At 51.0% G+C, this 10,129-nt stretch overlaps 1 protein-coding gene across 1 annotated transcript in view; it reads left to right on the forward strand.

The window, feature by feature from the left end:
- PACC1 (proton activated chloride channel 1) overlaps positions 1 to 9,238 on the forward strand; it is a 40,007-nt gene extending 30,769 nt beyond the window's left edge. Inside the window, exons 5-8 of the mRNA XM_007451311.1 lie at positions 2,622 to 2,764; positions 4,027 to 4,171; positions 6,725 to 6,832; positions 8,496 to 9,238. Of these exons, the coding sequence (XP_007451373.1) occupies positions 2,622 to 2,764; positions 4,027 to 4,171; positions 6,725 to 6,832; positions 8,496 to 8,657 (558 nt within the window). The 3' untranslated portion in view covers positions 8,658 to 9,238. The remainder of the gene's footprint in view (positions 1 to 2,621; positions 2,765 to 4,026; positions 4,172 to 6,724; positions 6,833 to 8,495) is intronic.
- Positions 9,239 to 10,129: the final 891 nt, after the last annotated feature.

Below are 10,129 nucleotides of genomic sequence, written 5' to 3' on the forward strand. Positions count from 1 at the left end.
AGAGCGGGAAGCATAGCCGCCCCCGAAGCCTGATGGAGCCCCTTGGGTGGGACCTGTGAGGTGTCCTGCCTCGGCCCCCAGGAGGAAGGCAGAGGCGGGTGGCAGGGCCTGCACCTTGGCAGAGACTCCTGTGTCCTGGATTGCCCTGGCCTTGTCCACTGGGAGAGCCTGCCTTGGCTGTGATCCTCTGGGCCCATCCTCTGGAGTGGACACGAGAAAACAGGCCCTCCCTGGGCCCCGCGGCTTTGGGCTGTATAGGTTGGGGGGCTGAACAGTCCTTATCCTTCTGCTGCCCGCAGCCCCTTTATTTGCAGTGAGATGTCTGCAGAAACGTGAGCTTCTGGCTGTTTATATCCTGTTGAGTCCACGGGAAAGCATCCCAGCCAAGGGGCTCCTCTGGTCCTGCTTCATCAATCTTCAGATTCTCATTTATTTTCTAGTCTCTACCTCTTGTACCCTCAATTAAATCTCGTTAGTTTTTACCAAATGCCTTGCTCTGGCGCAATTAGGGTCACCGCCTTTCCAGCCTGTAGGACCCATGTCTGTTTCCTCACCACCTGCCATATTCCCGGTGTCCGAATGTGAAGTTGATGCCTTATCTTCAGGTGGTTGTCCCCTCAGCACTCCAGTTCTGGAAAACAACTTATGTTGGTCAGAGTACAGGCTAAGCTCCTGTACAAAAGCAAACACTCCAGACAAACACAGCCGCTGAGATAAGAGAGGGCTGCTTGTTTCTTGGGGGACGTCTGTGTGTGCGGACAGTGCTGCCTCGCAGGATGGCCAGTGAGGGCTTCTGTCTGTCACTCTGCCATCCCTGGGCGCCGTCTCAGTCCTCGGGGTCAGTGCTGACCCACCAGCACGTGCGTGTGCACTGCCCGATCTCGGGAAGGTGAGCAGTGGAGGGCGGGCAGTTCCCCGCTAAGGGCCTGGCGTGGGATTGTGTGAGTCACTTTTGTGCTCATTCCAGGAACTTCGTCCCATGGCCACATCTGAGGCCAGAAATGCACCTCCAGTGTGCGACTATATCCTGCTAAAACCTGCAACTGGGGAGGCAGCACTGGTTCTGCAGGAGGAAGTGGATAATGGAAATTGGGGACAGTTAGCATTCTCTGCTGCCCCTTAATCTGTCATGGAAAGGTTGAAAATAAACAGATGGACAGAGATCTCTTGGGAAAAGGCAGCCATAACCAGAAGTGGAGTGGCAGTTTTACTGTCAGTTAAAATGGAATTCCAGATGCAAAGGGTTAAAAGACGGCTGTTTACGTGGACAAGAGGTTCAAACTCCACTTCTCCCCACTAAGACTTAACAGCCATAAATTTTTATGTGCAAAACAGCATACCCTTTGTATTCCTCGGGCAAAACCTGTTAGAAATAAAAAATACTATCACCTTAGAGTGTTACTAACACCTCTCTCAAATTCACAGTTCAGACAGACAGAAAGTAGTAAGGATAAGAAGTGAGAATTGAATTGGCACAATTAATAAACTTAGAGTAAGTGCATGTTGTAACACTGTACCTGTCAGAATACTCTTTTCAAATCTCGGTAGAGTATTTATAAAAGTAGATGTAAAGATGTTTCTCCCCAGTTAATCTGTAAATCCAGTATCATCACAGTTAAAAGTCCCAGTTGAATTTTTTCATGGAACTTAACAAGCTGGTTTTAAAGTACATTTAGAAGAGCATGTAGGGACTTCCCTGGTGGCGCAGTGGTTAAGAATCCACCTGCCAATGCGGGGGCACGGGTTCGAGCCCTGGTCCAGGAAGATCCCACATGATGCGGAGCAGCTAAGCCCGTGTGCCACAACTGCTGAGCCTGCGCTCTAGAGCCCGTGAGCCACAACTACTGAGCCTGCAAGCCTGGAGCCCGTGCTCTGCAACAAGAGAAGCCACTACAGTGAAAAGCCTGCGCACCACAATGAAGGGTAGCCCCTGCTCGCTGCAACTAGAGAAAGCCCGTGCGCAGCAACAAAGACCCAACGCAGCCAAAAATAAAAATAAATTTATTTTAAAAAAAGAGCATGTATACAGAATAACCCTGCCAGGTTTGGGGATGGGGTGGGGAGTGATGTGGAGGGGACCTGCCCAGTCAGATACCAGAATGAGTAAACATTCAGGGGTCAAACCTGCGTCTGCCCACTGTTTGGGTAGTGAGAGATCCCTATTTCTTGCCATAGACAAAACTGAAAGGCAGGCATATTGTGTATCTAAATGTAAAGTTTTTTAAAAGTGCTGTGAAGAAATACAGGAGAATATTGATATAATTTTGGTTTCCCTTAGCAAGCAAAATCTAGAAGCTGTGAAGAACATTGACAGAGTTCACTACATCACCTTTAGAGCTTCATATAACAAGTGGCATTAGAACAGAGTTAATGGGCAAGTGACAAACTGGAAAAAAACACTTGTACCTATACCAGATGGAAGTTAGTACCCTTTCTAAATAAAGAGCTTCCCCAGCACTGCCAGCCAGTGAGGCTCCTGGCGGGAGGACAGGTTGCTGTCAGGCCTGGTCCAGACGCTGTTCCTGGGCGTGGGGTGGGGTGAGGAGGCCTGTGTGCCCGAGGCGAGGTCAGGAGCACCCACGCGGCTCTCCCGGCTGAGGCTCTGGCTTTTGTCTCTGCAGAAATCCGCCCTGATTGTGCAAGGGCCCCGGGAGGTGAAGAAGCGGGAGCTGGTCTTCCTGCAGTTCCGCCTGAACCAGAGCAGCGAGGACTTCAGCGCCATCGATTACCTCCTCTTCTCTTCTTTCCAGGAGTTCCTGCAAAGGTGGCTTTTAGAGCTCAGGGCGGGCTTGCTCGACACTCATTCTCTCATTCCGGCCGTGCCCATCCCTAGGCTGGGGCAGAGGGTGCAGGGAAGCAGGGCTGTGGATGAGCCACTGGCCTGGAGGAGGGCCTCTCCACAAGGTCAGGCGAGCCCGGTGTAGGGGGTTCCAGAACGCAGCGCTGGTTGAGTCCTGGAGGGAGGTTGGTGGGGCCCACCGCTCCTGGCTGGGGCTGCTGAGGACGGGGTTTTGTGAGTCCCCTGGAGGGCAGCCCCTCCCCTGGGCCTGGCTCCCCACAGTGTCCTGGAACTGTCCTGGAACTGGGTCCAGCCCTGCGTGAGGGCTCAGTGCCTGTTTGCCACGCGTTTCTAACAGGAGGATGAAATTTCCTGTTCGTGGGTGGTGGCACCTCTGGGGCCCAGGGTGCTCGTGTCGTGGGCCGTGGGAGCGCTTTCGGCACGGGCCTGAGCGAGGGTGACTCAGTCCCTCCAGGTCCTGCGTGGCCCTGGGGCTCCATTTCAAGGAAGCTGGGCGGCAGCTAGGGCAGAGAGGTGGCCGCTCCCCCAGCTGACAAGGTTCTGAGCTGCCACCGCAGTTCACACCCCAGTGCCCCAATCCTGCCCATCTTGGAGCCCGGGGCCTCCTCCTCGGCACCTTCTGCCACCTAGAGTTCCCTCTCCCTTCCCTGCTTGAAGCTGGCTGTGTCCCCTGCCTGCCCAGCCCCTTTCTGCTCCTCTCGTGTGGGTCCTCAGTACCGCCATGCGGTTGCCACTTGCCTGTGCACGCGTTATGATCCTGCCACGTCTGCACCGTCCTGAGTGGGTGTTGTGGTGTCCTGCCTGGCTGAGAGCTCCCTGGGGAAGCCTCTTCCCTTCTCTGGGTCTTCAGGGAGGCTGAGGGCCAGTGAGGGCACCCCAGGGCTGCTGAAACCCAGATTTCTCCAAGGCGCTAGGGGCGCGTCTGCAGAATGCGGTGCCGGCTGCTCTGGGAGCAGATGCTGGGGGTGGGTGGGTGGGTGGGTGGGAGTGGGGAAAGCTTCTCCTGCCGGGAGCCTCAGCGACCGTGCTCGTGACTTGAGGCAGCTGACAGCTCCCCCTCCGTCTGGAAGCCAAAAAGCAGGCCTTTGAGGAAGTGGGGAGTGGGCAGTGGGAGCATCCTGGTGGTACCAGCAGAGAAACCGGCTTGACGTAGGGGCTGGAGTTTGAGCCTGGCCACGTTCGAATCCCGCCTGATTAACGTGGACCTTTCTTCTCTGCCCTCCAAGCCCAGACAGGGTAGGCTTCATGCAGGCCTGCGAGAGCGCCTATTCCGGCTGGAAGTTCTCGGGAGGCTTCCGCACCTGGGTCAAGATGTCCCTGGTGAAGACTGAGGAGGAGGACGGGCGGGAGGCAGTGGAGTTCCGGCAGGAGGTAGGTGGCGCTGGGCTCGCTTCGCATGGCCACTGACTCCACCCTTGAGTGCAGGGTGAAGGGAGGCTTCGCAGAGGGGGTGACCGGTGCACAGGGTCTTTGGGGTGAGGCGGCCTTCGCCAGGATGAGAGCGGAGCTGGTACCCGGGAGTCTGCATGTTCTAATGCAGGCAGGGCACACCCCAGGCCCTTTCCCTTTGTCGCTGCAGCCCTCAACAGTGCACACGGCAGAGCGTTTTACAGAGTGGCGTCTCACGTGGCTCAATCTGATGCCTGTTTTTAGTTCTGCTCTACTCCCCCACCGCGCTCTGAGAGGCTGGCGGCTGCATAAAAAAGTTGACTATTGGCAGGGCAGAGACTGGATATGGTAGCCTCTGGAGTGTGGGGTGCATGGTGATGCATTGGACGTAGGAGGAAAATACTAGCTTTCTTTTCGTATTAATTTTTTTTAATTAATTATTTTTGGCTGCATCGGGTCTTTGTTGCTGGGTGCAGGCTTTCTCTAGTTGCTGCGAGCGGGGGCTACTCTTCGTTGCAGTGTGTGGGCTTCTCATTGCAGTGGCTTCTCGTTGCAGAGCACGGGCTCTAGGCGCGCGGGCTTCAGTAGTTGAGGCACACGGGCTCAGTAGTTGAGGCACACAGGCTTCAGTAGTTGTGGCTCACGGGCTCTAGAGCACAGGCTCAGTAGTTGTGGCGCACAGGCTTAGTGGCTGTCTGACATGTGGGATCATCCCGGACCAGGGCTCGAACCTGTGTCCCCTGAGTTGGCAGGCGGATTCTTAACCACTGTGCCACCAGGGAAGCCCCTCTTTCTGTATTAATTTTTAAAACCTCATCCTTTCTCTATTTTTGAATGTTTTAAAATGCATGTAACATTAGAACGGTAATAGTAATGTTATGTCACTTCTAAGAAAGTTATAAATGTGTTGGCACGTGCTCAGAATTCTTTACTAATGGGAAGCGTGATCAAAAAGCTTTCAGCCCCCTGACCTGGGGCCAGGAGATAGGCCGTGATCCTGGGGGCAGCTGGAGAGGACGTTGGAAAAAGGCGTGGCACCGGGGGTGGAGAGATGGAGGGATGGGACATTTTGATTGCCTCAGCAGGGCTGGTAGGCAGTCACCACCCAAAGCAAGGCCGCACCCCTGCCTGTGGGGCTTCCACCTCTGCAGGGGTGCTGCCATCCTGCCAGCATCCCTGCCCAGGGCCTGGCCATCCCGAGTGTCGGTGGCTGGGTGCCTGCAGAGGCAGCGAGGAGACAGCTCTGTTCTCGCATCCCCTCCTCCTCCTTGGAGGTTTTCCATTTGGGCTGGACTCCGAGGGGCAGCTTTAGGAAGGGGCTGGCTTGGAGAAGGACCCTCTCCAACCGACAGGGTGGATGGAAGCCGGGCTCTCATCCGGGTCTGCCCCTCCCCACGCCGCGCTCCTAGGACGATTCCAGATTGGAGGCCTTTGGGAACGGCTTGAAGCCAGTTTTCTTCAGAGGGATAGGGCTTTTTTCCTGCTTTAGGCAACGACCCCCTGGCAGTAGGTCCTTATTCATATTTTGTAAGATAACTGTCATCTCCTGGACTTTTACGCCACACTTCTCTCCAAGAACTCCAAGTTCTTTCTCATCTGGCCCCCAAATCAGCGGAGAAAGGGAGACTCAGTGTGTTCGCCTTACAGTTAGGTCTCCCCAGGCTAACCCCGGCTCTCCTGGTAGCTCCAGCTGTGATCTGAAACCGGCGGGCCAGACCCCCGTGAGCCTGTGCACTGTAGAATGTTTGTGTGCCTCTCAGCATCATCTGCATTGGAAGTCTTTGGTGGGGTATGTGAACTCTTTTGAACAAAAATTAAAAAAATTTTTTAATGTTTTTGTATCATGTTTTAAAGTTTAAAGTGCTTTTCCTGTGTGTTGTTTCATGAGAGCCTCTCTACAACTCAGAAGACAAAAAATGTCCCCCAAAATGGCATTTTGTCCCCCCATTTTATGAGAGCAAAGCAGAGGCTCAGACCAGATGACGGCCCAGCCAGGCTCTGGAACCCGTCTGCTCTCCATTTCAGCTCGCAGCCCCTGCAGAAGCTGTAAGCAGGCCTCACCAAGCACGCCTGCTCACCGTGTGTTTCCAGGGAGTGCTCAGCTGGGCAGAACTGCGAGGCTGTATACTTGGTCCCTGCAGACTGGAAGGGTTGAAATACTCAGCTCTTCAGGTCAAGTATTTTGACATTTGGGATTTTTATGGCTTTTAGTTGTGAGTCTTACACAGTACTTTGAAAATGGTTTAATCAGGTACAGATACCTAGCGACAGATTTCAGTGACAATCCAAAGCACCTATTGTGCACCCCAGATCCTGTCCGTTTCCTCAAAGAATGATGGAAACCAACGTAAAGCCTTGGCTCTGGGACCAGTCTTGGGATATCGTGTAGAGGAGGTTTTTGGCTCTCTCCCTCCAAAAGATGATGCGAGGAGAGCCGAGGTCTCAGCTCCGCTAACTGCCCTCTCCTTCCCTGTGGCTCTGGCCAGGAAGGGACGCAGAAGCGGTGTAACACTGTTTTCTCTCCTCTCTACCTAGACCAGCGTGGTTAACTACATTGACCAGAGGCCAGCGGCCGAAAAAAGCGCTCAGTTGTTTTTTGTGGTCTTTGAATGGAAAGATCCTTTCATCCAGAAAGTCCAAGACGTGAGTATTATCTCCGATCTTGAGAGGGAACTTCCCACCCCGAGGCATTTTGGTGCATCCTTGCAGGCCGTCCTCATCTTCTGTCATAGCGCAGATTTCTGTGTCTTTTGTACTTATGACATTCATTTTCTATATCATTTGTGTTTAATTGATCTCATCTTTAACCCTGGACTGTTGTCGCTGTGAATGTGAGGGCTTCGTCTTTGTTCACCGTTTATCTGGTGTCCAGCATGGTGCTTAGTCCAGCGTAGCCACTGAATAGTGACAGTGAATGAACTAAGTAGAAAGCATTACGCTAATAATCTAGATTACTGCTGTTGGAAGCCATTCTTCTTTATTGGTTCTCTGTAGGATGAGAGTCATTTTTTATTTGTCGTAAATCAGAGCAGAAAGGTACTAATCAGAAATTAAGAGAGCATCAATTAATGCCAGATCCCAGACTCACCGTCTCAGAAGGGGAGGGGTGATGGGACAGCTTTGCCAAAAGAACATTCATGAGACGCCATTTACCAGAGCCAGTCCCAGATCTGATACTGTTTGTTGTTTAGATCATCACAAAATGTCCTGATGTGCTCGTGGGTTGGGGGAAGACATTTCAAACCTGAGGCTCAAACAGGGAGGGGTCTCTGTGATGTGGATATGCCCCATGATCCCATCACCGCTGTTAGTCGTGGCCTGGCTGGGCCGTGGACACGTAGGCATGTGCAGACTCCCTGAATCAAGACTCCACGTGGAAAAATTAGCGCCTTCGGCTCCACACGTAAAATGTGTGATCCAACGTTTTTTAACCTACTGTGTTCAGTATGAAGTCCTATTATGGGCCAAGTAAAGCCCTGAGCTCGAGGCCGACTGACTTGCATCGTCCCTCAGCTTCACAACTGTCCTAAATGGTGGTGGTGGTGGTGTATCTTTCGTAAGTGAGCCTGAGGTCACCCTGCTGAACTGGGTCTTAAAGAAGAACTGTGTGTTTATCAAGCGGGGAACTCAGACAAGCCATGACCTCGGCCTGAAGGAGTTGCACAGTCAGTGAGAAGACCATCTGGGCTGTAAAGGAAGTAATTCCAGACAGTAAGGACCTGCCAGAGGGGTTTGTAGGATAAATCTCTCTGCTCAAGTCGAGAGGGTTTTGGCTCAGTGGTCAGAGGAAGCTGTGAGGGGCCTGGAAGGATTAGTAACTCAAGGTGGGAGGAAAGCGTCCCGGGCAGGGCAAATTGGAGGGGCCCATCTGCAGGCAGGAGTCCATGAGGTGAGTGGAGGACAGGCAGTCGCTGGACTGGATGGGAGGGGAGGTGAGAGTCACTGAGATGGGAAGCAAACAGGAACTGACTGTACAGATGGGGTGTATAGTTGGGAGGAGATGTGTCTCAAAGCAAGGTCAGTCACATTGTGGGTTAAGCCAGAAATTTAAAGCTCAGGACTGAGTACCTTATTTGTGCAGAGCTTTTTGAAAAATTTTCTTTTTCTTTCAGGATCAATTTATTATAGGGAGGGATTAGTATTTTTCTCCTCAAACTGAGCTATGGACAAAGTATGGAGTTATGGCAGTTTTAGAAACCAGTTGTTTTTCTTGTTCCCTCAATAATTGGAGGGGCTCTTTGACGATAACACTGAAAATAAAAAATGGAAGCCAACAGAGGAAATTGTGTTTGTTTCTGTTCTGCAGATAATCACCGCCAATCCTTGGAACACGATCGCTCTTCTCTGTGGGGCCTTCTTGGCATTATTTAAAGCTGCAGAATTTGCCAAACTGAGCGTGAAGTGGATGATCAAAATTAGGAAGAGGTACCTTAAAAAAAGAGGTCAGGTAACGAACCACATAAGCTGAAGTCGCTTGCATTGTTCGTAGGACTGCCCGAGTTCATGGAAGTTCTCATCACTTCTGCTTTGGTAAACCTAGCTGCCAGCAATCCTGTCCTCACTTGAAGAAACGGGCCTTGCTGGGGGGCCTGCCTGTCACACTGCAGCTTCTAACTGGTCCTCAGAGAGACTGTCTAGAGCCCAATGGAACAGATCCAATGGATGACCTTAACCGTTATTTAAGTATTTAAATTATTAATGAACATTTTTTGACATATGACATGAATAGGGTTTGTGGAAGATGGAATTAGATATAATCCAGTTTCCTGAAGGTTTTTGGAAGCTGCCTGCCTTCTCGGTTTGGTGTATAGTTAAGGTCTAACAGGATGATTAAGGCTCTGACCTTAGGTTTTTTTCTTGAGATTTTTTTAAAATGGACAGGAGAGAGTGATTTTCTTCTCCCCCACCAGTGACTCTTTGGGTGTGGAGGTCGTGCTGTGGAACCGGTGTACCGTGTGTGAGAAATGCAAAACCCCTCATGTCTCTGGTGCCATCTGCCAGCCCCTGACACGCTCTCTTGTTTAATATTAAATGAGACTTTTTTTTAAAGCTACTAGAAAAACTAGTAGTTAGATCTCTTGTGGACTGACTAGCCACCTACCTGTCTGGCTAGAATGTTGGTTGATGCAGGTATGAGTTCGGACTGATTAACATACAAAAACACTAGGACATGTGTACATAGTAGGTGCCTACTCAGTGTATTTTGATGATTTCATTAATAGGTGAATAAAAGTTAGGTTAATACAAAAGGAATCAGTGTGCCAGTATGCATATCTGCTAAATCAATAGGCACCAGTACGCTTTCATTTCCGTGACCTCCAAATAAAAGGAAGTGTGAGCCTGGACTTCCACGATGGACGGGTCTGGACTCCTGAGGTACATCATGACCACGTCCAGGGAAGGGCAAGGTGGGCAGGCGATAGATGGCAGGTGGTCAGGAAGTGACATAAAGCCCCATGAATAAGCTGTTAGCTCTTCCTGTCCTACAAACCCCCCACCCATCTGAGAAAGGGGCCCTCAGTATGACCCTCAGAGCTTTCAGCCCAGCCTGTGACAGAGATGAGTAACCTCTGGGTATTTTTCACATGGTAGCCATTAAGGTTATGAAGATTATTTCCAGAATTTTAAATTATTTACATGCCCTTTGCCTCCAAAGAGGACTTGGTATTTTGTAACCCGGTTTTAGATAATTCAAAGAGAACAACTCAAATGTATGAGTGAGGCAATTTTAATCTCATATCTAGTTAGCAGCAAGAAACTGTGGTTTTTGGTTGAATTATTAAAAGTGAACTTGTGTAAGGAAATATTCCCTGCTATTTTTCTATGGCACAGAAGCAGGTACATTCACACTTTAGCCTAGGTCCTGTCTCTATAAAATCTTATTGTAGGGCAAATGCAAAGCCAGGCATTAAAGCTTACATTAACAGCACTGAAAAACAG

The sequence above is a fragment of the Lipotes vexillifer genome, unplaced genomic scaffold (assembly GCF_000442215.2).
Source record: "Lipotes vexillifer unplaced genomic scaffold, Lipotes_vexillifer_v1.1 scaffold570, whole genome shotgun sequence".
Classification (NCBI taxonomy): Eukaryota; Metazoa; Chordata; class Mammalia; order Artiodactyla; family Lipotidae; genus Lipotes; species Lipotes vexillifer.